The sequence below is a fragment of the Lepisosteus platostomus genome, chromosome 4, assembly GCF_059453375.1.
Source record: "Lepisosteus platostomus isolate fLepPlt1 chromosome 4, fLepPlt1.hap1, whole genome shotgun sequence".
Lineage (NCBI taxonomy): Eukaryota > Metazoa > Chordata > Actinopteri > Semionotiformes > Lepisosteidae > Lepisosteus > Lepisosteus platostomus.
In genome coordinates this window covers 7828484-7856423 of record NC_142614.1, presented here as the reverse complement: position 1 = coordinate 7856423, position 27940 = coordinate 7828484, and the positions used below count along the sequence as shown (strand labels likewise).

At 47.6% G+C, this 27940-nt stretch overlaps 2 protein-coding genes and 1 long non-coding RNA gene across 8 annotated transcripts; 1 reads left to right on the top strand and 2 right to left on the bottom strand.

The window, feature by feature from the left end:
- Nucleotides 1-1048: 1048 nt before the first annotated feature.
- On the bottom strand, nt 1049-19366 carry grk1b (G protein-coupled receptor kinase 1 b). Of its 3 annotated transcripts, none has more exons than XM_088628076.1 (8): nt 19012-19363; nt 13270-13990; nt 10083-10210; nt 8522-8679; nt 7978-8061; nt 6730-6854; nt 5088-5289; nt 1049-4365 (listed from the first exon to the last, which is right to left on the bottom strand). In XM_088628076.1, the coding sequence occupies exons 2-8, from the start codon at nt 13966-13968 to the stop codon at nt 4070-4072; spliced, it is 1692 nt and encodes a 563-aa protein (XP_088484202.1). In that variant the 5' UTR covers nt 13969-13990; nt 19012-19363; the 3' UTR covers nt 1049-4069. The 3 variants fall into 3 exon arrangements, with proteins under 3 accessions (XP_088484202.1, XP_088484200.1, XP_088484203.1); XM_088628074.1 differs by having other exon boundaries at nt 18909-19362; XM_088628077.1 differs by lacking the exon at nt 1049-4365 and having other exon boundaries at nt 4919-5289; nt 18909-19366.
- On the top strand, nt 4789-5583 carry LOC148672380 (uncharacterized). Its single transcript, XR_015935775.1, has 2 exons — nt 4789-4924; nt 5011-5583. It is a non-coding gene; the product is annotated as an uncharacterized LOC148672380 (long non-coding RNA).
- Nucleotides 19367-21376: 2010 nt separating the features above from the next.
- LOC148672378 (uncharacterized) lies at nt 21377-27289 on the bottom strand. 4 transcript variants are annotated; one of them, XM_088628063.1, is made up of 8 exons: nt 27154-27289; nt 26066-26319; nt 25393-25524; nt 25006-25083; nt 24598-24690; nt 23618-23748; nt 22572-22784; nt 21377-21683 (listed from the first exon to the last, which is right to left on the bottom strand). In XM_088628063.1, the coding sequence occupies exons 2-8, from the start codon at nt 26317-26319 to the stop codon at nt 21646-21648; spliced, it is 939 nt and encodes a 312-aa protein (XP_088484189.1). In that variant the 5' UTR covers nt 27154-27289; the 3' UTR covers nt 21377-21645. The 4 variants fall into 4 exon arrangements, with proteins under 4 accessions (XP_088484189.1, XP_088484190.1, XP_088484191.1 ...); XM_088628064.1 differs by having other exon boundaries at nt 25393-25497; XM_088628065.1 differs by lacking the exon at nt 25006-25083.
- Nucleotides 27290-27940: the final 651 nt, after the last annotated feature.

Here is a 27940-nt window from a genome sequence, read left to right as displayed (position 1 = left end):
GGACACTCCATTCAAACCACTTTACAGGTAATGGGGACTCCCCTCCTCCACCACCAATGTGCAGCCCCACCTGGATGATGCGACGGCAGCCATACTGCGCCAGAACACTCACCACACACCAGCTCTCAGTGGGGAGGAGAGCAGAGTAATGAAGCCAATTTGTAGATGGGGATTATTAGGAGGCCATGATTGGTAAGGGCCAACGGGAAATTTGGCCAGGACGCCGGGGTTACACCCCTACTCTTTTCGAGAAACACCCTGGGATTTTTAATGACCACAGAGAGTCAGGACCTCGGTTTTACGTCTCATCCGAAGGATGGTGCCTGTTTACAATATAGTGTCCCCATCACTATACAGGGGCATAAGGACCCAGATGGACTGCAGGGTGAGCACCCCCTGCTGGCCCCACTAACACCTCTTCTTCTTCCACCTCCACCACTTGTATGGTTTGTCAGAGGGTGTACTCCTTGTGAAATTGATGTATACTGTGACACAAAGTTTATTTTATTAAAAATTCTTGAGTGTCGTTATTCATAGCGAAAAGTCGGTTATTTCTGAAACTCTGGTCTCAGTACAGAAACAAGGCAAGCAGATGTCTGAAGAAGCAATTAGAGGGGTCACTGGTGATTCAGAGCTCCACTGGAACAAAGAGCAGCAGTCACTCTGGGGTCCCCCAAGCTGGCAGCCACAGAGGGGTGTGCTTCTGTGTTTTCTTAAAATTACTGATCCGAATATTAAATTTGCATGTTTCCCCGTAAATCAAGCTTTCAGCTCAACACCTAGGCCCTGCATGTGTTGTCATATATTTGTTACTTGAAAGATTTGGTAACACATTCTTTTGATACCTTACAAAATTTATTGAATATTTCAAGACAAAGATTTAGTTCATTCTACCAGTGGAATCTTATAAACTTGGTATCATAATATTGATACCACGTGGCTTTGTATATATGTTCTACCTTTTAGATTCTGTCAACATGATTACCTTTCAGGGTTGTCTCCCTAGTTCAATGCTTTGGATATGAAATTGAAAAAACGTCCACAGAGGTACTTTCAATACTTTTATTTAGATATTTTGTGAAATACATTGTCCACATGGTTGTACACTAGTGATGTGTCAGAATATCCTTGTTCTTTAATCTAGATAGATGTCAGTGTTGTAGATTACAGAATCCCATGTGTGTTGTTGCTCCTCTATGCTACTATTGTACAATAGACTACAAAAATATAGCTCTTCATTTAAAGGTGCATAGAAATACATAGAATTTCCTTCCCCCTTAATAATAATCTCAAGGTAGACAGCCTTGATATTTCCATTCCATTTCATGGCTTTGTTCCAGCACCTGGGTTAATACAATATAGGACCAATTCTGCAAATATTTGTATATTAATCATATTAATAATAATATCCCTTACACTTCTACAGCACTTTTCTGGACCCTCCACTCACAGCACTTTACAGGTAATGGGGACTCCCCTCCACCACCACTAATGTTGTAGCACCATGTTGATGATATGGCAGCCAGAGAGCACCAGTACCCTCACCACACACCAGCTCTCAGTGGGGAGGAGAACAGAGAGATGAAGCCAGTTCAGAGATGGAGATTATTAGGAGGCCGTGGTTGGTAAAGGCCAGGGGAAATTTGACCAGGAAACCAGCGTTTCCCCTACTCTATTTTCAAGAAACGCCCTGGGATTTTTAATGCCCAAAGAGAGTCAGGACCTCAGTTTTACGTCTCACTCAAAGGATGGCGACTTTTTTACAGTATAGTTTCCCCGTCACAGCCTAAAGGTCTACAACCACCTCTTCCAGCAGCAATCTTAGCTTTCCCAGTACCCACCAGGTACTGGCAAGGCTCACACCTGCTGAGCTTCAGTGGGCTGCTAGCTGGGAGAGCACTGCTGTTCGTTCAGGCTGGGGGGTGGGAGGGGTCTCCTACAGATTCCAGTGGGGAGATAAATGACACTTGTGCAAACATCTGCCCACTTTCCAGGGGCGGGTGGGATGGGAGGTCCCCTTGGTGATTTCCCTGCTCTGTGGGCAGTGAGTGGGTGCAGGGAGGGGGGTTGGGGGGGAGTTGAGTTGACCTAAACCACACCCTGGCACCCCCTCTTCCCCTCTGACTGACTCTTGCTGCTAAATACACGTTACCAATAACTGAACCTTGCTCTGAATGAGATCGGCATGGGCTGTAACAGAGCTTCGTCAGAGCTATTACAGACGTGCTGCCGCCTTTACAAAATGATTTTACAGCCCAAATTCTGCCTTGACGCAGAATGAATTTGTCTCAGCATGAAGTCCCTTTAATAAATAGTTGTCCCAGGTTATTTGTGTAGCGCAACGGGGTTCAGGTGGGCGCCCTCGCCTGCTGCCTACACAGGTCGGCCCCGCACCGTCAGGGACGCGAACCTGGGCCTCCGGCGTCACTCAACAGGGACCCAGCCTGGTGAGCTAAAGAGAGACCTCCCTCCAGCCCAGCGGATGTGGTCCTGCCATTACAGGGAAGGGCGGTGACGTCACACTCTTACACACTCAAGTGCTCTTACACACTCACTGTCGGCCGTAAGCGTTACATTTGTACTAAAATCCTTTACGCAAGTACGTCATGTATCAGCATGGATTATTGCTATATTAACATCAGTAAAGCAGAAAAATACTTCTAGTCTGGTTAAGCATTTGATTTTTTTTTTGGACTGTACAGCATACATTTCAACGTTTCTCAGTTAACCGTATACCTAAAAGATGTAATCAAATTTCTGATGCGCTGCTTTAGGCGCGACGCAACGCAACTGACATTCCCATACCCCCCGCCACCTAAAAATCAGTCCGTTAAAATACAGCTAATAAGCGGGTACCGGGGTTTTCACGGTCAGGTGCGCGGCGTGCGGACGCTGCAGAACCGCTGGCAGCGAGGTTACGCAGGAGTCTGCGCACAAACCACCAGCCCAGGAAGAGCACCTGCCCTCCGGCGGCACGTGCTCGCCGCTCCCCGGCCAGAGCCGCTGGTCGCGCGCTGGGCTCCTTGAAAATGACGCCCGCTACCACCGCTTAAAAAAAAAAAACATCGTTTCTTTCTTGGTCTACCAGACGTTCTCCTCGACGTTTACCTCATAGGAAAAATAAAAACACGCGAAGAGCGAAAAAGCAGAATTATTTCGCAATTCTTCTGAGCAGGTAGCACGTCTGATGCCAGTTATCTTTGCGATTCCGCTGCTGACGATCTGACTTTCCATCGCGGTAAAGTTCGCAAATTTCAAACCGGGCACGTTTTTTAACTGATAATGTTTCAATAAAATTGTTTATAGTTATACATGAGTTATACAGGTTTATTCACGTCACGCCATGGTCATATGAAGTAAAATCCTAAAATTTAGAGAGATCAAACACCATCGTGTTAAATCGCTAGAACGTTCTGTAGGAACTCGCTTTCATTAACCATTCAACCTGTCCTAAATTCCCTGCGCTCAATCTGCTGACGGGGTTTTAACCGCCAGTTCGGGAGTTTTCCGTCTCCTCCCAGCCGCCGAGAAAGCGACCACTTCCCTCTGATGTCCCGTGAAACCGGGACACCCGCTGGACCGCAGGAACGGTGTCCTCCTTTGCTCGACTTTAAGCAGTACATGCCCCTGAAGACACCATAAAGAATAAAAAGACAATATTTGTACTCGAATCTATGTGTTTATCTATTGCTACGATCGGTACCGTTGGTTCTGCGTGAGATCGAGGACTAACGGTTTTTGCGCGAGAGGAAGGCGCTAAATTTTAAAGCCTCGCGTACTCTGCTCACAAGTTCTAACGCCCCGTTCCCACGTTGTACGAGTTTATCAATACATACATACATCGCTGTTTTTCTGCGTTTCTCTGCCAAGACGGCAAAGGGTGACTTGTCTCCATGGGCCGGGCAGACTACGAGCAGGGAGAGGGTTAAAAAAAGGATTAAAAGGGGAAAGGGCGACTGCTCTAACGGATACCGTGACAGTCCAGGCAGCCGCCCGCCTCTCCGCCCCTCCGCCCCGCCGGTGCTCGCTCGCTCGCTCTCCGCTGTCCCGGCCCTCCCCTCCCTGCCCGTCAGAGCAGCAGGCAGGTCCCGGACTTGGCGCTCTCTGCCGGCGGCACGTAGTTGTAGTTCAGGTCGTTGGGCGTGCTGCCCTTCTGGCCCCACTCGTTCAGCTCGCCAAAGACCCCCGTCTCGATCATCTCATCCTGCCAGGGGATGGGGATGTTGCCCGTGGCGAACTCGTCGTAGAACTCCTTGTCCTTGTCGTCCAGCACCACGCCTTTGACGGTGCTGAAGGCGCCCACGTCGCTGATGTCCTTGGCGTACACCATCTTGGGGTCGGGAACGAACGGGGGGTCGATGAGGCCTGGCCAGACATTTACACGGACGAACGAAAGCAAGAAAAAAAAAAAGGAGTCAGCGACCCGAGCCGGGGAGAAGAGAGACATTTCCTACATCAGCAGGTTAGAGGAACTGCACCCTCTTTGTGTCTCGAATGGAGAAGAGACCCAGGAAGTTTGACCGAGCAAGTCGGCCCTGCCAACCCGGAGCGAGCCCGGTTTCGCTCGTGTACCGAAGAGCCGAGGACACGCGTGGGATCTGAGAGGAGGGAAAACAGGAGCCATTTCTGCACACCGGGTCTGGAGAGGGTGTGGAACAGGCAGCCCAGTGGCGACGTGAAAGGACTTTTACATTGGACTAATGAGAATCGATTTTAAGTGGAAAGTTTTGCCGCCTGTCCCTGTCTCTCTTCCAGGGGTTGTTCAGCAGTGGACCCTATCTATGCCATTACAGTCTTAAACACCAGCCTGTTTAGCTGTCTGCCAGACTGTAAACGTGTGAATTAAGCAATTCACAGCTACCTGTACTGAACACCTGGATTGGTGTGGACTGAAAGCGCTTGGACTTGGAGTTCTTTTCGACAGGTAGGTGGAAGGAGAGGCAGACACACTTCTGTGACTTGCCCACCTGTCCAAACCTATCGCCCTACCGACGAGTCTCTCCTTCCGAGGTGCCTGAGGGGGAGGGAGGATCCTGGCCGGTTTCGGTCCCGACTCTGCCCGCGGGTGACCGGTCCCGGGCTCTGACCTGCCTCCAGCCGGCCCCAGTTCAGGCCCCGGAAGAAGGGCTGTTGCTTCAGCTCCGCGCACTCGCCGTCCCGGAAGCCCAGGCGCCGCGCCGGGTTCTTCTCCATCAGCCTCTCGCAGAGCGCCTTACAGTCAGCGCCAAACACGTCCGGGTAGGAGACGGGGTCGTTCAGGATGCGCCGGGTCACCTCCTTGAGCTCCACCTGCGTCGGGACCCGGAGAAGACGGGGGGGTCACATCGGGGTGGGGGGGACCGCGAGGGCTCCCCGACCCTTTCCAAGGCTCTTCCTGACCGGACGAACTGCGGCCCCTCTGCTGATGGTTTTAAACCTCGCCACAGAACGGCCATGTTTTCAACTTCCTCATCTACTTCTTTTAATTGTACGTTCATACCTGGCTTTACTGTATGTTTCGTTTACAGTACTTTTCTACATGTATAATTTGTGTAATGGGCATTTAGAATGGTCTGAATTAAAAGACACCCTATAAGAATACAATTGATTGGATGAGGGGGTTGGAGTCAACATGTTGGGATTGATTAGATAAAGAATGCAGGTTGCCAGGTGATTCCTTGTGATCCTAATTTTTTAGTTCAGTGCAGTTTATTGTCACATGCACAAGAGCAATGAAATGCTTATTTGGATGTATGCCCCAATACTCCAATACAAAGACGTTAAAGGAACCACCAAAAACAGACACAGAACAGCAGCAGCAACAACAAGTTCAATAACATACAGCTTAAAAAAACATCAGTGTGAGGCAGTGGTAGGGGCAGAGTTCAGTAATCTGACATCTTGTGGGAAGAAGCTGTCTCTGAATCTGGAAATTCATGCCATTATGCTTCTGTAACGCTTCCCAGCAGAGGGAAGGGGGGAGAAAAGTGAGAAACCGGGATGACTGGTATCCTCAGCCTTCCTGAGACAGCGAGTTGTAAAAATGTTCACAGTAGAGGGGAGCTGTACTCCAATTATGGACTGGGCTGACCTGATCACCCCCCCAACGCCTTCCGGTCAGACAACGAGCCGCTGCCAAACCACACTGTAATACCACACTCTCTATAGCGGACCTGTAAAATGTGATAGGGTGTTTTTAATGGTGTTTAGTGACGGCTGTAAACAGCTCAGGAAACAGACACCAAACCAGAGACGCACATCTTTCCATCCGTTTCTAACAGCATGGAAAGATGTGTGTCTTTCCGCACGGGAAAGCATGTTTCTAACTGCCTCATCCAATTCAGGAGCCTAACCTACAGTAGCAAACAGCTGGCATTAGGAAGGGTACACCCTGGATGGGACGCTAGACCATCGCACACACACTCACACCAGAAGCCAATTAACCTACCTTGAAGGTAGGAAACTGGAGCACCTGGAGGAAGCCCATGCGAACATGGGAAGGAACATGCAAACTCCACACAGACAGCACATCAGGTCTGGAATTGGACCCAGGGCCCCAGGGCTGTGAGGCAGCAATGCTCCCCACTGCGCCACCGTGCCGCCCCCAAAGACACCCAATAAGCCAAAAACCAAAGATCCTGACGGCGCTTACTGAACTCTTTCAAGGCAAAAAGCAGACAATGGGGGCGTCTTACTGCTCTCTGCTCTGCAGGGCGGACGGGGGGCCGTAGCTGAGATCGGGGGAGATACCTTTTCTCCACGGCTCCGGAAGGGGCCCTTGGCCGCGATCATCTCGAACACCGTCACCCCCAGAGTGAAGTAGTCCACGCTGTAGTCGTACTCCTCGTTCTTCAGCAGCTCCGGGGCCATAAAGCCTGCAGTATCAACACCCTTACCCGGCTGTTACAGCAGACAGCGGCTCCACCCTGCTCCTGCACAGTCCCAGGCCAGCAGCGCCAGTTCTAGGGAACTGCAGTCAATTCACCTTGTCTAATTAAGCCATTGAGAGGTAAGATGGAATGAAAATTAAATGACTCTGGAGCAGATGTGGAGACTTCACCCAGATGCAGTAAGATGGGCAGTCATGATCACTGGAGGCCCATGGTTATTTAATTAAATCCCAAAGCAAACATTTAACTGTACTTTCGTATATCAGATATTAATACAGTATACTATAAAAACAGGCAACCTGCACATGAGCTTTAAAACTCTTTCTCATACAATTGGAATTGACCTCTGCATGTGTGCCTGAGCCCATAATGGAAATGGAGAACACTGCAGTGCTATAATTCCCCTGAGTCTCTCCAGAGCTCCTAAACACAGGTCCGCTGAGGTTCTGCTGCCTATATAGGAAACCAGGGTGTCTGAGCATGTGCCTTCTGTAATAGAGTGATGTGTAAGCACTGGGTTAGATGCACATGGGTTGTGACACATGTGTGTAGTTAGAGAAGTCAGAGTGGAGTGTGTGTGAGTGTATGTTACTGCAAGGCAGCTGTAAATCTGTCATTTGCAGTTAATAAATGTTCAGAACATTAACGTCCTGTTCCTTAGAGTAAATGTATCTTAGTAGTAGGTTCTAAACAGAACCAAAAGAAAAATATACCACAATTCTGTCTAACAGCCGGATGTCTCTGATACATGTCATTTGACATTGGATTCTGATGTTCACACTACTTGTGAAAATCTACAATACTACTGAACTTGCTGGGGATATTATTGATATTATTAGAGATGACAGACCTGGAGTTTGGAAGCATTCATAGCACATGTGGCATATGAGAGAGACAGAGAGCGTGTTTTATAGAAACAGTGCTCCTAATAATATAAACCCATGAACCAAAACTCATCACTTGTCTTCTACAGCTTCTTAACTGTGGAAGGGAGTCGCATGTCAAAGCAGGACCTTGAGCATGTGATATTTACCGTGTCAGGACAGACAGAATCTAACAGGCTAACAGGCTGCACTGACCTGGCAGACAAATGAACAATAATACTGACCTGGGGTGCCTGCATATCCTTTAGTCTTGTCATGACCTTCCTCCAGCTCCACAGATAGCCCCAAGTCTGATAGCCTGACGTGTCCTGAAATGATACGAACGGCGAGCAGCGTCCATAAAACACACAGAAATCGTGCATGGCACTTCAGATACTCAGAGGAGAGATAGGCTCTGTTCTGTAGGGGTGATAACCCCGGTGTCCTGGCCAGAACTCTCCCAGGCCCTTACCAATCAAGGCCTCCTAATAATCCCTGTCTACAAATTGGCTTCATCACTCTGTTCTCCGCCACACTGATATCTGGTGTGTAGTGAGGGTACTGCTGTTGCATCATCCAAGTGGTGCTGCACATTGGTGGTGGTAGAGGGGATTTCCCATTGCCTGTTACGCAGTTTGAGCAGTGTGTCCAGAAAAGTGCTATATAATTGTAAGAAATTAGTCAATATTATTTTCCATTTGAAGCGTTACTTAAGACTGGGCTAAAGGCGATTGTGGGTAAAATAGGAGCATTGCCTTCAGAGGGATATGCCTATGGGGGGGTCAGTACCTGCATCATCAAGCAGCACGTTCTCAGGTTTAAGGTCCCTGTAGATGATCCTGTTCTGGTGCAGGTGCTCGAGGCCACAGATGACCTGGGCTGTGTAGAAACAAGTCCGCTCCTCGTTTAAGCCTGGATTCTTCTCGTCCACGTTGTAGATGTGGTATCTGCAGAGGAGGTGGGTGAGTTACAGATGTGTCTTCAGCCTGAGATTGATTAGATGTTTATTAAAACATTTCTACAGCTTGAGGTTTATTATATGAGTTAGAACGTTTATTAAAACGCATAGCAAGCATAGTCAGGGCCCAGGCCAGAGGGTGACTTTCCATGCTTTGTGACTGGTGAGTTATAGCAGTCGCCTACAGCTCCCCCTCCTGCAGGGCTAGGTGTGTCTGAGGAATTTCCTTCCAACCTAGCTCTTAACAAACTACAACCATCCTTTTGTTGGACAAACACAACCTTCTGCCAGATCTGTGGATTTTAGTGTCCTAAATAGATCTAAAAAGCCTGCAGACATACCATCCAGGACCTGGATTGAACACGTCATGGTTCTAGACCTTTATCAAACATAGAAAGCTTTGTCTTCATTCTTAAACTATGTCTTTTCCAGGTATCAAGAGAACAAAACATACTATTTCTCCAAGGATGCATTCTGGCATATTTTGACTTTGCTGGGTTGTAAGAGTCATGGGATCCTGTAAAGGCCTCTCAGACCACTGGACAAAGTAGTGACACACAAAGTAAACGTACGCTGGGCCTCTCTGTATTGTATTGGCTATAGTAGATCTTGGTGGACAGTTTTAAAAGTGTTTTGCAAGGATCAGCTTTATTTCTCTATTTGGTCCTTATTCAGGACTGGCCTAACTAATCTTGCAGCGCCTCTCTTAGAAAATCAAAACTTTCAGTGTTCTGAAACCAGAAGGGCTGAGGTGGAAAACTTGGGCCAGTGGAGCCTGGCCCTGCAGGTTCATTTGTAGGAATTTGTCCACCTGTCCCTTGATAGAACATGATTCTATTCTTCTAACGCTTACAATGGGAGAGAGGCTGCAACACCTACTGCTGTAGCCTGGTGCTCTTCATCAGCCTCAGAGGAATGGCAGCCCCAGCAGATTAACTGCAGGATTTATGCAATAGGCAGATTAGCCAGGATTAGGGGGAGAGCAGGTGCAGAACTCTCACTCACCTCACACAGGTAGATTGAAAGTGATATAGTCATCCCTGCTCACAGCGTTATAACCCTCCCTAGTGCCTCAGGGTGTAGCAGTTTGGACCCATCAAAGCCCCAAACTGGTCCTGCATTATTCCACTAACAAGAATACACCGACGGTACTCCTTTTGCCTCTAGTTCACAACAGTTACATAGGTGTCCCTTTGCCTGGGCCGCACTGCACTGTCTGTACTGTGGATGGGTGGATGTGTAGGACAGATTTAAACAGATGGACAATCTCCATCGCCTTTGCTGTCTGAAGACAGCTAGAGGCCCTACATTGTAAGCTTGCTGCTCAGGTTTCAAAATAAATGAAATGCAAGTAGAAATCACAATTTTTTTGTGCAGGAAAAGGAGTTGCACCTGAGGTCTCCTCCGTTCATGATGGTCATGACCAGGCAGAGGTCTGTCTTGGTCTGGAAGGCATAGGCCAGCGTCACAATGAAACGACTGTGGACCTTTGCCAAGATCCGCTTCTCCACAATCGCTCCCTGGTGGTAAGAGACAAACACAACATCATTCCCAGGGAGTTGCAGTCCTGCGGACCTCTAGATCAGGGGTGTCCAAACTACGGCCCACGGGCCAATTGAGGCCTACCACTGTTACCGAAACGGCCCGCAAGTTAATTTAGAGCTATAATTAGATTTGGCCTGATATTAAGTAAAAAAAGCAGTTCCTATTTTGAACACTAGCTGCCGCCATCACGCAAAATCACATCTCAAAACTGATCAGCTACCCTCTCTCCCCCTCTTTACCCTCTTCAAAACTTTAATTCTGTACATTAACGTTAGCAAGGTTTTCAAAATGGCAGAACCAAAGAAAAGAAAAATTGACAGCGAATGCAGGAGATTCCAGCCATGCTGGCAAAATGAATACTTTTTCACAGAGTTCAGAGGCAAGAGGCAAGAACAGCAATTCTTCAGTCCAAGGCACAGCATCACTGTTCCCATTAGTAGAGTCATCACTAGTGAGTAACATTTGTGAAATCTTCCAGTATATTAAAATGAGATAATATCATTATTTATACAGGCCATTTCAAGTACAAAATGCTTATAACTCACCTATTAGGATAGTCCCACAAATTAAAAGGCAATTTGGTTATTGGAATGCACTTATATCTGGTATTATTTGTTTATTTTTATTATTAGATGTCTGCTGTGGCCTATTCTTTTCTCTATCTGGCCCCCAATAATAAAGGTTTGGACACCCCTGCTCTAGATCAATGAGTCAAGAACCTGTGACAAACTGTAATCAAACTGTATCAAGGTTTCCCCAGTGTAGTCAATTAATTACTTAGGGGCTGATCACAGCTCTCCACAGAATCACAGTCCTAGTCCTGGATATTACTTTAATACAGGGTTTTGAATTAGCAACTCATCATTTATGTTTACATTTACATTTCTTAAGGGTGCTGTTCATTAGATCATCTTGGGGAATTGGCCGCTGGTAAAAAAAGGAAAATAAACCTAATGTGAACATAAACTAGCCTGGCACTCCACATAAAGGAACAGAGAGTCCGTCATACACCTCTGCGCAAGGGACAACTGTGTCTGTGTATTGGGCCCCCTACTGGATAGGAAGACTAACAACTCTGTCTCATTGAACCTATTACAGTGGCTCAAATATTTTGGGGGTCCAGTCCTCTTTCTGCTGTTACTTGCAGTGGCTCCTGTATGGGGGTCCCAGGACTCTTGAGGATCCTCATAAGACAGTCCAGAGGGTCCCAAGAAGAATGTGGCAGCTTACCATCCCTAAACCTCCTTTTATATCGGATCATATCAGCTCCCCTATATCAGCTCCTTCAGGGAGGTTTCTCCTAACATTGTTCTGAGGGCTGATCACCTTGTGTGACCGCCATTAAATATTTCACATGACAACGTCTGAAGTGTGGTTGCTTGTACTGTACGTCTGTTAAGTGTTCTCTGGCGCGCACACCGAGCCAAGCCTGGCCCGGCTCGGGGGGCTCAGGGACCTGCCCTGCGGGAGGGCTGAGAAAGGTTAATCTCCATTACCTGTTAAGGCCCTGACAAGGCGGAGTGCGATTGCACTGGACACGGCTCTCTCCCTCTCCCAGGGCCTGAGCTGCTTTCCAGAGTCTCGCTGAGCTGCAAGCCTCTTTGCGGACAGTAAATACTCCCTGATTACCGCGAACTAAGTCGCTGCACTTAAATAACTCATGCAATCTCCTCTCGCTGCCAAGCTGTCTGTGTCTCCTTCTCCGCAAGGTTAAAAATAGAGCTGGGCAGCGATTGACGGAGCTGTGCCGGCTCTCATCTCCTAAACCGCTTCGCGCTTTCTTTTTTCACCCTGTTCCTGAGCCGAGCTCCGTTCTCCTGCTTTCCAAGCCCTGCCGCTCCCTCCCCTCCCCTCCTGCTAATGCCCCGGACTCAAACTATGTAACACAACCAGAGAACAGAGATGTCCAACATCCAGCTACATGATAGCACAAAATCCAAGAGAAATATGTGGTCTTTAGGGACAAAAACACACGGAATCTTTAAGTACTGTGTAGCTAGCTAATATTCTGTTATCTGCGGTGAGCTCCGCTGGATACCCTTAAGAAGGTTTACAAAAAAAAAATCTGGACAGTATTCTTGCAGTTTCCCAGTGTTTTTTCGCTGTGCTCATACTTTGTTTTTACTTCCCAAATTTGCTGTGGCCTGATCATGCTTTAACTACGATTCCCCACTGAGCTACACAAGACTCCGCTATGCTTAAGTCATGGCAGACCACAGTTCACACTTGTAAAGCTTCGCACAGGACTTGCAGGATTTTCACGAGTCCTATGTGACTTTTAGCAAGAAACGCGCAAAGTGCCTTCAGGACATATACAGGAAGTGGGCAGAGTTCCAACCTCAGACAAGTACAGTGGGATCAAAGCCTGAGGCACATGGTCCCACTCATGGTCTCACAGTAAAGGGGGGGCACGCTCATTTGCAGACACAGCCTCGCACCCAGGCACGCACACACACACACGCAGAGCCAGTGTGGTCACTCTGTATTTAAAGGTTGGGATTAGGATTATTAATTATCTAGGGTATTATTCTAAATAAGATCATGAGGACCTAAGTATTTATAATAATATTTAACATTTGTGAGCAGATGAGCAGAGCAGAGATCATAGCATATGTTTAGGTGTTTGCTGGGTTTAGAACATCATGAATACTCGTGTACTCATTTAATCTCGGAAAAACGTAATTCACAATTAAGGATTAAGGAAAGTTTATAGCATTTTATATAGCCTCTCTAAAGGCTAAATGCTGGCTCTACAAGATTACTGAAAGTAAAGTGTTAGTTCAGCCGTGTTTGTGTGCTCCTACTGGCGCTAACTGCTGTCGCTTCATAACAAGCTGTTATTACCGGATAAACTGTTAATAACAGTTCGTTTCATGGCTGAGGTTGTCTGGGACAACAAATGTGAAAAATGCTACATCGTACTGCAGGGCATTTTCCACCTTTAAGAGTATCACCCCCCCTTATCCACTCATACTCAAAGCCAGGTGCCCGGCCACTCTTTTGCAAAGCTTTGGGGGGGTTCCAGAGACAGCACCTCGTAGCCCTTGCGCTTCTTCAGCCTCTTCTTGTTCAGCTTCTTGTTGGCGTACATCTTGCCCGTGGCTTTCATCTGGCAGGCGTGCACCTCCCCGAACCCCCCTTTCCCCAGCACCCGGAAGTCCATGAACCACTCCTCCGTCACCGCCTGCGCCTCCAGCCACTTGAACTGCACGAAGCGCAGGAAGTACAGGCTGCCCCTGAAGCCCTCCAGGGCCCTGCTCTCCAGGTGGCGGAGCAGCTGCTGCTCGCTCTCCTTGAACAGGTCCCCGCGGCAGTTCTTGTGGTCCTCCTTCACCCGGGAGATGGCCTTCTCTTCCAGGAAGCCGCAGAAGGTCTTCGAGGCCGAGTCGTAGTACTTGTTGACCATCTTCTGGGCCTTCTGGGGCCGGTCCTTCTCCTCGGCTGTGTTGTAGTCCTCGATGTCCTTCCAGAGGGTGCCGGCCGTCTTGAAGGCCTCCTCGCTCTCCAGGTACTGCTGCAGAAGGCGCTTGCCGATGGGCTGCTTGATGCACATGTTCTCGAAGCCCGTGTCCACAGTGGCCTTCATGTGGTCGCACACCTGGATGTGGGGCAGCTTCAGCCTGGCCCGCATCTTCTTGTCCCGCATGGTGGCCGCCATGCCGCCGTCCATGCTCCCCCGGGCCGTCACGTAGGCCGAGTTGGCCACCACCGTCTCCAGGCCGCTGATGTCCATGGCGTCGGGGCGGGGCTACTTCCTGTCAGGAGGGGAAGGAGAACCACGGTCAGATCACTGTCAGGGGCTCTCCAGGTTCAATTAACGTCAAATATGGGCATCCCTCAATTCACGATTTCATGAATTCATGAATTCATAATCCGTTGCCTGAAAACTGTTCGGGAGGTGAAAAAGCGCCAATTCAAAATGCATTATCATAAGATTATACATAAATCCCTCTGATCACTTCCTGAATCCCAGAAAAAAAATAATTTTCAAACTAACTTTTGTGTTGTACTGAGGCATTGCAATGAGAACTGTATTATGCTAGCAGCCATGTCACCCTGCAAGTCACAGCTAGCAGCCCACTGAAGCTCAGCAGGTGTGAGCCTGGCCAGTACCTGGAGGGGAGATCTCCTGGGAAAAACCTAAGGTTGCTGCTGGAAGAGGTGTTAGTCGGGCCAGCAGGGGGCGCTCATCCTGCAGTCTATGTGGGTCCTTATGCTCCAGTATAGTGATGGGGACGCTATACTGTAAGCAGGCTCCGTCCTTTGGGTGAGATGGCCCTGACTCTCTGTGATCATTAAAAATCATTAAAAATCCCAGGATAATTCTCAAAAGAGTAGGGGTGTAACCCTGGTGTCCTGGCCAAATTTCCCATTGGCCCCTACCAATTATGCCTCTTAATAATCCCCATCTCTGAATTAGCTTCATCACTCTGTTCTCCTCTCCACTGAGAGCAGACTGGTGCACTTTGGCTGCCGTCATACCATCCAGGTGGGGCTGCACACTGGTGGTGGTGGAGGGGATCCCCATTACCTGTAAAACACTTTGAGTGGAGTGTCCAGAAAAGCACTGAATACGTGTAAGCAATTATTATTATTAATTCGTAATTTCCTTTTTAGTAACTGACCAGTAAAGCCTAGTTAACCTAACTGTCCACCTTCAATAGATAATAGCTGTTTTTTATATTGTGCAGTATTTATCATTTTAAAAGTAGTAGACAAAACTTACTAAACGAATAATGTAACCGTTTGCTTTCAGAAAACCTTAATTATTAATGTAAAAAAAAACAAAGAATGAATTGAAATTAATTACATTACATAAATAACATAAAATTAATTAAATGAATGCATGTGACAATGTAGGGTGCTTAGTGCCATGCTACGCAATGATGTTTATTCACAGCAGGAAGCTCACCAGTGAAGGGATTTTGTTTGTTATAGAAAAAACTGTGTTAATTTTTTTAATTAAAAAAGGCAGAAATTTGCACTCTTCATTGCAGCAAAACATTTGTGAATCCGTTGTTCATAAATTGTGGGTTGCTTGTATAGATATCTCTCTATATATATCACATAGTTTGAGGCGTAAGACAACCGATGAAAGCTCTCCTTGTGTATGTCTATGACATAGTGCTCAGCGTCAGCTGCTGTGAAAAAGCCAAAAGAAATAAAAAATCATCGAGTACTCATGGAGGCCATGGGTCAGTCGGCAATGATGCGCAAACACCAGGGTCCAGTTTTGAATAAACTAGTCCCAATCCCAGAGGATAATAAGATATGAGCAATAGCAAATACTGTCCAAGCAACAGAAGGTATTCCCAAATATTTCATATCTAATTGAAGAATGGGAGACACGTGGATGTTTTGTTTACGTGGCAGTCCAATTAAACCAATAACAAGCTGGTATTATGTGCAGAACTGAAAACATAAAGCATAGTTGTAAGCAGACGCTCATGGTAAAGACTTGGGTGTTGGTTATATGCCACTTCTAGACACTATGGGGAAGTGATAAAGAGGCAGACAGAATGTTGGAGCAGATTTCTATGAATGAGTGTTACCTGTATGTAAGAAGGGTATAATGCACTAGTAAGACCTCATTTAGAAAATCATCTTCTTAAATGCACTTTTCATTTGTGTCCCCTGGTTAGCATCTCATTTGGTAATCGTAAAAGAAGTCCGTTGGACTGACTTTATCAGTGCCTTTGTGGAATGCATCCACTTGAATCATGTCCCTCCTCTTTTGGTCAAGACTAAAGAGAGGTTTTGTTTTTAGTCTGCCTCCTTTAAACTGGCCACTCTGTTTCAAATACAGAGCAGCAATATTGTGTTTGAAAAGCAATGATCAAAATTGTGTACAATATCAAAAATGGGGTATTGATCATTCACATTACAAATGCCACCACATGCAAATATGGGTCCCAGTTAAATTACCAGAATAAGTCTCATGGTCCAAAAAAGGCAAGCATACTTTTTTCTGTGTTTTTTTTCTTGTAAAAGGTCATGTTTTTTTCCCGAACCACTGCCTCCACTGTGTGTACTGCAGATAGGAGTTCCTGGCGGTGCAGTCAGTGAATTGACTACTAAGCCAATATTTGCACTAACTGCCCCTGACTTCTCCAGGTCTTTAAGCTGTGGTGATTCAGCAGCTGAGACTGTGTGGTGACTGCAGGTCCAGAGTAGAGAGCTGCCTGAGCCGATTCAGGCCCATGTCAGATATCTTGGCAGATTATCTGTGATCTCATTGTGAGGTCGCAGATCGCCCCCTTCCTTTCCCCACAGAACCACACACAGCCTTGCCTGGCCAGCTGGCTGCTTTTATTGGATTACCTTTAAAACAGTGGATCGGCAATCCAGTCCACATGTCAGGCTTCAGAGCCAGAGCGCGACCCCTCTTTGCTGGGCTATGCTCTGAGCCCGCTGTTCGCCTAGAATTGCTGGGCTCAAGTGTGCACGTTGGGGGTGACTGATCATCTGCCACAGAATTCCGCAGGTGTTTGACTTGATCTCACTGACCCTTTCACTGCCCCTTGCAGATTTGCTTGCTGAAAGTTCAGTGAGCGTTACTGGCAAATACAGCAGATTCCCCCAGATTGTTCAGACGTATTTAATGAGACCACAGGCTTGTGTGTGCTGGCTAGTGAGTATAAATGAGTGCATATGCAGCATCTCTGAATATCTGTGCATGGTATGAAAAGGAATTTTCAGATGACAAATTTAGCAGATTCAGGAAGTGCATTACTGAAGCATACTTCAATTTAAGTATGCTAGGATTCTAGCAAAATTATTAATACCATGTGACATTTTGTAGGCCTTTGAAGAAATCAAGTCAGCGTATTGCCCTATGTGCTGTCTGATTTGGGGACAGGTAACACAGTACAGACACAGTGAGATCAAGGCAGAACACAGAAAAGTGCAGTAATGTTCAGTGAGATCGTGGCGAAAGCATGGTAAGGATCAGAAAGAAGGAGGCAAACTGCAGAGATATATGAGCAGTTGCACAAGGAAATAAATCACTGCCATTGCTGGGAGGTTTAAATCCACATTTGATATCTAAGATAGGTATTATGTTGCATTTGTTGAATTTATTATGAAGCATTATGTTGCATGCTTCATAGATAAAAAAGACACCAACAGCCTATTAGCCCATAAAAATGAATTAAGTTTTTAATGTTTATCTCATCAAGGGCCACTTCAAATGCTCTTGCAGTTTTTCCGCAGTCTTAGAGTTAGAGTTTGTTTGCCATGTCAGTGCTCGGACAAGCCATTCCTGCTCCCAAAGGGGCGGAGCGGTGGCTCTGTGGCTAAGGATGTTGGTTCAAATCCCACAGCCGGCAGAGGAATCCTACTCCGTTGGGCCCCTGAGCAAGGCCCTTAACCCCAGCTGCTCCAGGGGTGCTGTATAAATGGCTGACCCTGCGCTCTGACCCCAAGCTCCTCTCCCCGCCTGTGTGTCTGTGTGTCTCATGGAGAGCAAGCTGGGGTATGTGAAAAAGACAAATTCCTAATGCATGAAATTGTATAGGGCCAATAAAGTGATCTTGATCGCTTAAAGATGACGCTGTAGCTCTGGTGAGAACCACTAGGGGGCAGCAGAGCACACTGCTGCCAAACCATGTTGGGACACATCAGCTAAAGCCACAGAGGTGATACAGATTTGGGGGCAAAGCAGTGGTTTGAAACAGAAACCATCTGTCATACAAAGAGGGGAGTTAGTACCCTAATCCCCACTGTGCATCGCCCACTAGTCTTACTGCTGATCTGTAACACAGTACTGTCTTATTTCCACCTGAGAGATAAATGGTACAGAGCCTCAGTGCCTCATCAGGCCAGAGCTCGTCCACGAGCAGACTAGTGGTCACAGCACAGGGGGGGAGAGGGAGGGGGGTCTCCCCCAGGGCTGTGGCTAAGATACGACTTCCATCTTGGTCTTTTACAGTGGCAGAAACCGATCCGAGTGGCTGGTCTGGCCTTCCCTAAAAAGTCGGTGGTTTAGCTTTGGGGAGCTCTGCGTTCCCTCGTCTGATGTCATTGCATCCTGTCCCATCCTCATCTGGGCCTCCTCGGTGCCCAGACCAGTGATCTGGCCGGGGCTTGGAGGTAGCACGGGCCTGGAGTGCTGGGCTGACACAGTCATGTCCATGCTGTACGGTGCTCCTAGCTGTTGGTAGCTCTTGGTTGTGTGGCTGAAACCCCGAAAGGGGTTGATGATGGCGGGAGCGGCAGGGAGGTTATATCGTTGTGTTCTGTGTCTGGAAAATCTCAAATCTATGAAAATTGCTTCCCAATCCAGAGATATACAGTAAATAAGTTTTGCAGGCAGTATGTTTTTTAGAGCCAGTGATTTGTCCTTTTTTTTTCCAAACGGAATATTTGTCAAACTGGTAACCTACTGTTTTCCTTGATGGGCAACAATCTTTCAATCTTTTGAGGGGGTCTCTCTCCCCAAAGACAAGAGAATAGGGAGCACACCGAGACAGGATAGCAGGAAGATCAGACCCAGGCTGTAGACTAGAATCAAACAAGGTTATTCCTACAGGTGCTAGAACAGAATCCGATTTGCCCTTTCGGTATCAATTAAGAAGCTGAAGCATGGATCAGTGTTCTTCAATTTTGAACCGCGGTTAACCAATAGAGGCACTACATCTACAATGGAGCAACAGAGTCAAAAATCACACTTACTTCACTCTTCTTGCCTGAAACAGACCGTTAGAACAAGCCCCCCCAGAGACAGGAGCAACAGGACCCTGTACAATCCACGATCCGGTCTTCTCTTCCCACTCACCCTTCCAGAAAATAACAAACAGCAACCTCTTCTTTTTTTGTTGTTGTAATTTTCACAGCCGGCACGTTTCCAGTTCCCAAAGGTGCCTCCCTGATCACCCCTCCATCTCTCTCTTTCTCCGAGCTCCCTCCCTCTCTCTTTCCTTCCCTCCAAGATGGGAGTCTTAAAAGAAAAGGACCCCAGTGAACCGAAATCCCACTTGATAGTTCGTTAGCTGCCGGGATTACAGCTCTGTATCTTAAGGAAGGAGGCTTGTCAGGCGAAATTAGGATAAATCTGCTGGAAGGCTGAGGAGGTCTCAAGAGGCTTTGCGGACTCAGGAACCCCAGCCCCAACTTACCCCCCCCAGCTACCTCCACCACCGCCGGGACATTGTGCCTCAGAGATGATGGTGGGAGGGCTCCACTGGGACAGGGCAGCTGATTCCTGGGCACTTAATCTCTGCGCCGTGCTTATGTAACCTTTCTCATGCACAGCAGCTCAGATGCCAGGCACAGAGGGAGAGTAGCACAGCGGAAATGAGGAGTGGCTGGGAGGCCTTGTGCTGAGCTCTTAGCTCGAAGTGTCTCTCTCTAAACTGGCAGTAGGATGCTCACACTTCGGTCATGTTGTCACCACGGTTTCTGGCTTTGACACACTTGACTTACTCTGTGTGACTTTACTCCCCTGGTCCATGGCAAATCCATGAGTTCGATCAGCTTCTCAGATCTGTGCAGATCTGGCTTTGTGGTGGGATAGCTCCCAGTGAAGACACACTTAGAGTACAGTAGAGAGAGTAGAGTAGTTTTAGTGCCATATGTACACATACATTGGAATTCTTAATCGTGCTGATCTCTTGGGACATGCACAGTACAACACCACACAATGTAGACAACTTACGGCATAATGTGGTGGGATAGCTCCCAATAAACACACACTCGGGATACTGTGGTGGGATAACTCCTGATAAACACACACTCATGGAATAATGTGGTGGGATAGCTGTTAGTTAACGCACACGCACTGGAAATGTGGTGGCATAGCTCCAGATGAAGAACCTTGTTTTGACAGACTCAGTCCCAGACTCGCCAGTGAAACTGAGTGAACTGCATTAAGGCTTTCAATGTATTGATACTGGCATTTGTTCAGAGCTTTGGGTCCACTTTGATCCATCTAGAGGACATGTACAAGTATGTGTTTTGGTACCAGCAGCCTCTCCTGACTAAGAATGTCCAATCTGAAAACAATTTTCTCCATACCGAAGATTTTCAAAACACAAAAGCATTACTTTCTTTGATAATCAAACATGTTAACGAGGGTTTAGTCAGTGAGTTCTTGGTTAGCAAAGAAGCACACATCCCTTCCCAGTGTGTGGGGTAAGTCTATGAAGCCCTCTGGAAAAGAGAGGGAAACAAAGCTGAAATTATGCAATTTTGCTTTTTGACCTATGTTGTACACTGTTGAACAGCTTTTGTCTGCCCTCTAGTGGAATATGTTTGTGTTGCAGTGCTTTCCTAAGTAGGTCTTGGTAAAAGAAAGAAACTCATTATTTCTGAAATTCATTAGAATACAGGGATCATGAGGCTTCTGTCCTTAGGAGTCTGCTACCAAATAGGATTTTCCAGTCTCCTTAAAATCATCAACATGTTAACACCTGATGAAGGTGAAACATAACCTGGCTACTGTAAGTCACAGAACGTTTGCCATGTCAGGTCCCTCTGCCTTCTTCTCATCCTGTTGAAAATGAAATATTTGAAATATTTACAACAGCAGCCGTATCACCCTGAAATTCACAGCTGGCAGCCCACTGAAGCTCAGGAGGTGTGAGCTTGGCCAGTACCTGGAGGGGAGACCTCTGGGAAAAACTAAGGATGCTGCTGGAAGAGGTGTTAGTGGGGCAAGTAGAGGGCACTCACCCTATGGTCTGTGTGGGTTCTAGTGCTCCAAGATAGTAATGGAGCACTGTAAAAAGGTGCCGTCATTTGGATGAGATGTAAAACCGGGGTCCAGACTGTCTGTGGTTATTAAAAATCCCAGGGCATTTCCTGAAAGGAGTAGGGGTGTTATGGCCAAATTTTCCCCTGGCCTTTATCAATCATGGTCTCCTAATAATCCCCCCCCTGAACTGGCTTCATCACTCTGCTCTCCTCCCCACTGAGAGCTGGTGTGTGGTGAGCGTTCTGGCACACTATGTCTGCCGTCACATCATCCAGGTGGAGCTGCATACTGGTGGTGGTGGAGGGGATCCCCATTACCTGTAAAGAGCTTTGAGTGTCCAGAAAAGAGCTATATAAATGTAAGGAATTATTATTATTGATTTATCTTTTGAAAAGAATGAAGAACAGTGCTAGTGGTTGTTAGGGTGAGGGTTAAGGTTAGTCTGTCGGACTGTTTTTGTTTATTTGGTTGAAGAATCGGGGTTTTGGGTCAGACTGGTGGACAGCTTGTGGGGGGATGAGGAAAGGGCAATTAAAGGAGACTCCATGTCACAGTGAACAGAGCGCAGGAAACCTGAGAACCAGTCAGAAGCACTCAAAGCCCAAAGAACAACAGGAGACACGTTTGGAACGAGCCCCTAGGGTGTGTTTTTAAGGCTTTTGCTGAAGACAGGCGGGGAGGAGACCAGCAGTCTGATCTGCGGCGGCAGTGCTGCCTTCAGTCCTCATCCGAAGAAAACAGATCCGTCTTTTCCCCTGGAGGAGAGAGAAGGAGAGACACCGATGGCAGGGAGAGGTACAGACAGTGCATTATGGGATGAATGGGTCGACATGGCTAACAGGTCTTTGTATTTTTGGTATACAGTGATTTCAAAACCTCACTGCCTCCCATTCTGCACCTGTGGATCAGGTGAAGAGGTGAAGATGTCTCTTCACTGGCTGAAACGAGGGGGAAACTCAGGTAAGCTCAGTTAAACAAGACTCTGAGAAACTGTTAGTCAAGATATCTGTGCCGGTAACCTACTCTTCCAAATACTGCCAAGGAATCTTTAATGACCAAGAGCCTTGGTCTACCCTAATAATATTAATAATAATATCCCTAACATTTCTACAGTGCTTTTATGGACACTCCACTCAAAGTGCTTTCCAGGTAATGGGAACTCCCCTCCCCCACCACCAGTGTGCAGGCCCACCTGGATGACGTGACGGCAGCCATAGTGCACCAGTACGCTCCCCACACACCAGCTCTCAGTGGGGAGGAGAACAGAGTGATGAAGCCAGTTCAGAGATGGGGATTAGTAGGAGGCCATGATTGGTAAAGTCCTGTGGGAAATTTGGCCAGGACACTGGGGTAACACCCCTACTCTTTGAGAAACACCCTGGGATTTTTAATGATCACAGAGAGTCAGGACCTCGGTTTTATGTCTCATCCGAAGGACAGCGCCTTTTTACAGTATAGTGTCCTTGTCACTATAGCGCAGTGAGCGCCCCCTGCTGGCCCCACTAACACCTCTTCCAGCAGCAGCCTCAGCTTTCCCAGGAGGTCTCCCCTCCAGGTACTGGCCAGGCTCACACCTGCTGAGCTCCAGTGGGCTGCCCTCTGGGAGTTGCTGGGTGATAGAGCTGCTGGAATACTCCATCCACCTGTGGGCTTGTCCAGGGAGCCCCGAGGGAGCTCCCAGCTGTGGGCAGTGCAGTTGCAGTTGGTGCAGTAGTAGAGGGTGGGGACAGTGCTCCCTTCCTTCGGCTCCTCCATCTCATCCTCCTCCTCCTCCTCCTGCAGGAGGTGCCGGGCCAGCTTGACGTGCCTGCCCTCGTCGCTGAAAGCCCTCCTCAGCTCCTCGAAGCTCGGGGTTCCTGCGAGACACACACAGTACACACAAGCGACAGAGCAGCCTTTTCTAATGACCTCTCCACGCCTCCTCCAGCACCTGGTGTCTCGCCACTTGGTCTGCACGCTGCCAGCGGAACTGGGGCACGTGGGTCAACTCTCACGCCCAGACAAACCCAGCGAAGCAGGATTTACAGACCCAGCATGTGACAATTAGGTTTCCGCCAAAGGCAACCATCATCCACCATCAAGCACTGTGTTTGGTTTTCCAGATGGACAATCTGGTGGGTCAAATGACCGATGTGTTCTAACCCCTCAGACCCACTGGCACCTGATACTGGGATCATGTTGTACTAGACATGTCGAGGGGCTCTTTTTTTTCCATTTCATTTGTGTGTGATCAGTGCAAGAGAGAAACCAACAAGCAAATTCTGCTGTGCTGCTGCTGTATTCTAAGGGTTGTATGAACTGCTCAGTGTTTTTCCTTTAAATTATTTAAATTTATGCTTTAAAGTATTTAAATATATGTATGTGTTCTAGAAAGCTGCAGCAGCCTCGCCGTGTTCTGTGTGTAAAGTAGCACTGGTGCACGTTTCTGAGCTTCAGTTTGTTCGTCAGGCAGGGAAAGAAACCACTTGATCTCTAAGTTGACCATTTAAAAATGGTCCTGTAGTGGGCGTTAAGAAGAATAGTGAATGGGATATTCAGGCTGGGAGAGTGATAATAAAATAAAAAATAATCGCTGATTGCAAAATATTGCAGAACCTCCGAAGAGGAATGATAGCTGGAGCTGGATGGCATGAGTGTGCCTCTTGGGCAGCAGTGTTCCTGCTGGGCGGAGCGGAGTGGGACTGCTCACCGAAACACGCCCCCGGAGCCCCGGCCCCCTCCTCCCTGCTCTCCCCTTCTGCAGCCCCCCCCGTCTGGGGGGCTGCGGGATTGGCGCTGCCCTCCCACGTGCCCTCGATGGCGCCATCCGTCTCGGCAGAGCTGCATGGACACCACAGTACAGCGCGTCAGAAACAATGGGCAAAGCCAGTGGCAAGGCTGACTGGTTACTGTGCTGAGGCACATTTTCACAGGGGGTTTCGGTCAGGGCTGCAGTGTGACCAGCTGTTCCAGTTTTCCAACTCAACAGCAAAGGGGTTTTTCATTATTTTAAGCATTTTTGCTCCATTGTAACTGTCCTGAAGGAGATTTGTGCTAATGAGGCTGCGTGGCCCCAAGTGAGAAGCTCCAGAGACTCAAAGAAAGATTCAGACATACAAAGACTCAGAGAGAGATTCAGACATACAGAGACTCACAGAGAGATTCGGACACACAGAGAGTCACAGAGAGATTCGGACACACAGATACTGACAGAGAGATTCGGACACACAGATACTGACAGAGAGATTCAGACACACAGACTCACAGAGAGATTCAGACACACAGAGACTCACAGAGATAATTCAGACACACAGAGACTCACAGAGATAATTCAGACACACAGATACTGACAGAGAGATTCAGACACACAGACTCACAGAGAGATTCAGACACACAGACTCACAGAGATAATTCAGACACACAGATACTGACAGAAAGATTCAGACACACAGACTCACAGAGAGATTCAGACACACAGACTCACAGAGAGATTCAGACACACAGAGACACACAGAGAGACAGAGAGATACACCTCAAAGACACACAAAAACACAGAGTTCAGGACACAGAAGCACACAGAGGTATGAAGGGCTCATTCCTCAGTCAGTCCCTGCAGGGCAATACACTTGGACAATAGAGAATGGATTTGCTGTTTGTTGAGCATTCAGGTGGAGCGCAAGAGAAGCTGACCTGGTCCCAGCACAGTCTGCACTGTCCACCCTCATAAGGCTGGGCGGCTGAGTGGCCAGGATACTGCACTCGTCCCAGCTCTGGCTCTTCTTCCTGGGCACAGACACCGACCGATCAGAGCGCCCGCCTGCAGTGGGCACTGGCCTGCACTGGGTGTAAAGAGCCGACACCCTGGAGCAGCAGACGTGGGCGACTAGACTCCTGGAGGGGCCACAGCCCTGCAGAGTGTCACAGCTTACTTTTCAACTAGCCACCAATGATGCCACCAGACAAAGGGACTGCATTTCTCCCAGTGATTAGCTCAAGTAAATCGCGGGGGAAATGAAATCCGCAACAGCATTTGCAGCAGAAGCTGGACTGCTTTGGAAAGCCGTTAATGGATACAAATCGATTTCAAAATCTGTCTACCTCTTGGTCTGACAGATGCAGGTGTGCTGTATTCCAGATGTGCTGCCGCCTGCACCCTCCAGCATCACAGCGCTGGTTCTGCAGAGTCAGAGACATGAACAGAACAGAACAGCAGCATCTGCCTATGTTTTGGTGTCCATTTACAGTGTTATGTATATATAAATAGCTGACCCTGCGCTCTGACCCCAAGGTTCTCTCCCTGTCTGTGTATCTCATGGAGAGCAGGCTGGTTGATGGGAAAAGACAAATTCCTAATGCAAGAAATCGCATATGGCCAATAAAGTGATCTGATCTTATCTTACTGTCAGACCCGTTGAAAACCATAGTAAAAGTGAGAAAACACCAACGTAAACGTATCAAAGCACAGCCTCCAAACCCTGTACTCACATGCTGGGAGGTCTTTGCTCCTCATGGTCCAGCTTCTGTATGTCGTTGCTGGGCAAATAAGCTCTCGTGGCCAAGATGCTCCACTCGTCCCACCTCTGTCTCTTCCTGGAGAAGCCGAGAAAGGCTGTGTAACTACAGCATGAGGGTTAGATTGCATTGCTATTGATCCACTGTAATTAGCATTGCACCACAGAACTTTCTTGTAGTTCTCTAGGTTTAAGTATACAGCCAGGTTTGCTGCTGATTGTGAGTTTCAACAGGTACCAGTGACAACTGCCCACACACTTGTTACTGAATACACTCTTTCAGTGAAACGACAACACTGGTTTTGTACATCAGGAGCAGGAAGCAGAGGATCCTATGAAATCAGGTTCCCTGGCTAGGACTATACCCCAGATCTCAATTCTGTTGGAGACAAGTGGAACTGAATGGCAGGTTTCACACTCCAGTGTCCTCATAGCAACCTCAGCTGAAGGTGATACTGCTGGAGAAAAAGAGACTGGATTGGGCTGATCCCTGCGGAATGCATGCCCATTTCCGGATGCTCCCAGCGTCTCACGGTGCCATTGAGACCTGGTGGTCTAGCCGGGGAGTGTGAAGAAGTAAATGTGTCCTGTGTGCGGATTCGAACCCGGGCCCCCCTGGTGTGGCACAGAGGGCGGGCTGGCGCCACCTGTGGTTTGGAGTGCCGTTCCCCGCCTCCTCGCTGGAGCTGCTGTTCTTCAGGATGCCCCTGAGTGGCAGGCTGCAGCTGGTGCCCAGGCTCTGCTTCACCAGGCCCGTGAGTGGCACCGGGGACGACTGGCTTCTCAGCGGGCACTCGGCGCTGTGCACCAGGCGCTCGGGGTCTCGGTGGGCGTCGGCATCCCAGAGGTCCTTCTTCAGAATCCCTTTCAAGGGTTTCGGCCGCCCGGGTTCTGTGTCCATCTAGCATAAAACAACAGAGGGCCAGGAAAGGCTTGATGGGTTTGGGTTTTATTTTGAGCACTCCATGTTTTTTTGTGGTTTTATTTGTCTCGTTATGACATATTTTTTGTACCTGTTGTTGTTATTATGTTTGTGATGTACTGTCTGCATCGTGTGGTGTTGCCTGTTGTCCTGTGTATGTTCCGAGAGATCTGCGCGATTCAGAATTCCAATGTATGTGTACATATGGCAAAAAACGACTCTACTACTCTACTCTTTTCCTGCTTGGGATTTGTGTTCAAACATTAAAAAAAGAGGAGAAAAAGGAAGGAGAAAGAAGCAAAGATGACCTTTGATCGGGGTGTTTCGAGAAATGGCTGGACATGACCCCTGGATTATTAAATAAACTACTAGCTGCCAAAATGCCCAGATGGATCTGGATGACTCTTCTAAAACTCACTCCAGGTCATCTGATCATGCCAGATCATCTGATCTGGGCTCATAGTCTCTCCCCACCACACCACAGCGATCCAGCTCTTGACACAGCATAGAGGCGGGGGTTCCCAATCTGTAGGCATGTCTTAACCCAAAAACCTAGTTTGCACCCCAAAGAGAAGAGTTTGAGGGATGGGGACACTCTTCGACTTAAGGAGGCATTTAACTGCACACCTGTTCAAGCATCATGCAGATGTTAATACTGAAGGCAGACACTGCAACATAGAATTAAACACAACATAATTGTAATTTAGAATTAACATGTGCATCAGAAAAAAAATAGTCTCACTTCTCCACACCTCTAACACAAATTTATAAACATATGCACCTTAACACATTACGCAAGCATGAAGCTTTTACCTAATTCGGGCTGACCCACTGCTCTGAAAGATCCTTGTTTCACTGCTTCACACACCTAAAAATGCAAAGTTCACTAACGTGCTGTTAGTTTTTCTTTAACTATTACGTGATAATCACGCGAAGCGGCGGTTGTGACGTCACACTCTGCAGCGCGGCTTACGTTTCAGCCCCGCCCTTCACGGAAAGACCTGCTGTCAACAAATTTACTTCTGATTACAGCGCCGCACAGTACAGTACCTAACGCACAAAGCCATATCTATCTATACATCCGAAACAAAAATGTAAAAACAGTTTCGATTATTTAAATAATTATATTAATAATGCTTGTATACATGTTTTTGCTGCTCTGAAAATGTGTAGTCTTTGTTCGTTTTTATATCTGTATTCCCAGAATGTAAGTAACCTGTGTCAGTTAAATCTGCCCGTGCTGTCAATAATTGTATGTTTAAGAATCACAATTTTACAAGGCAGGGAACGTTCACACTTTCGTTTTCGTTGTTATTGCTGTTTACTACTGGTATCGCAGCCCAGTGATTAATGGCGATTAGTGCAAATGAACGGATTGTTTTCTTGCTTCAGAATGAAATACAATAGCTCTTTCTTGCCCACAGCCTCGCAACTGAATAAAGCGACCCCTAGTAATATGAGCACATAGCAAAAAAACATGCACCCGCACTGCCACAGAGCTTTACATTGATTTTTTTGACACTCTGCTGTAAAGTGAAGTGACAGAATTCCATTTTGACCTTCTGCCGTCAAATGAGAGATACTGTCGTAACTGCCTTCC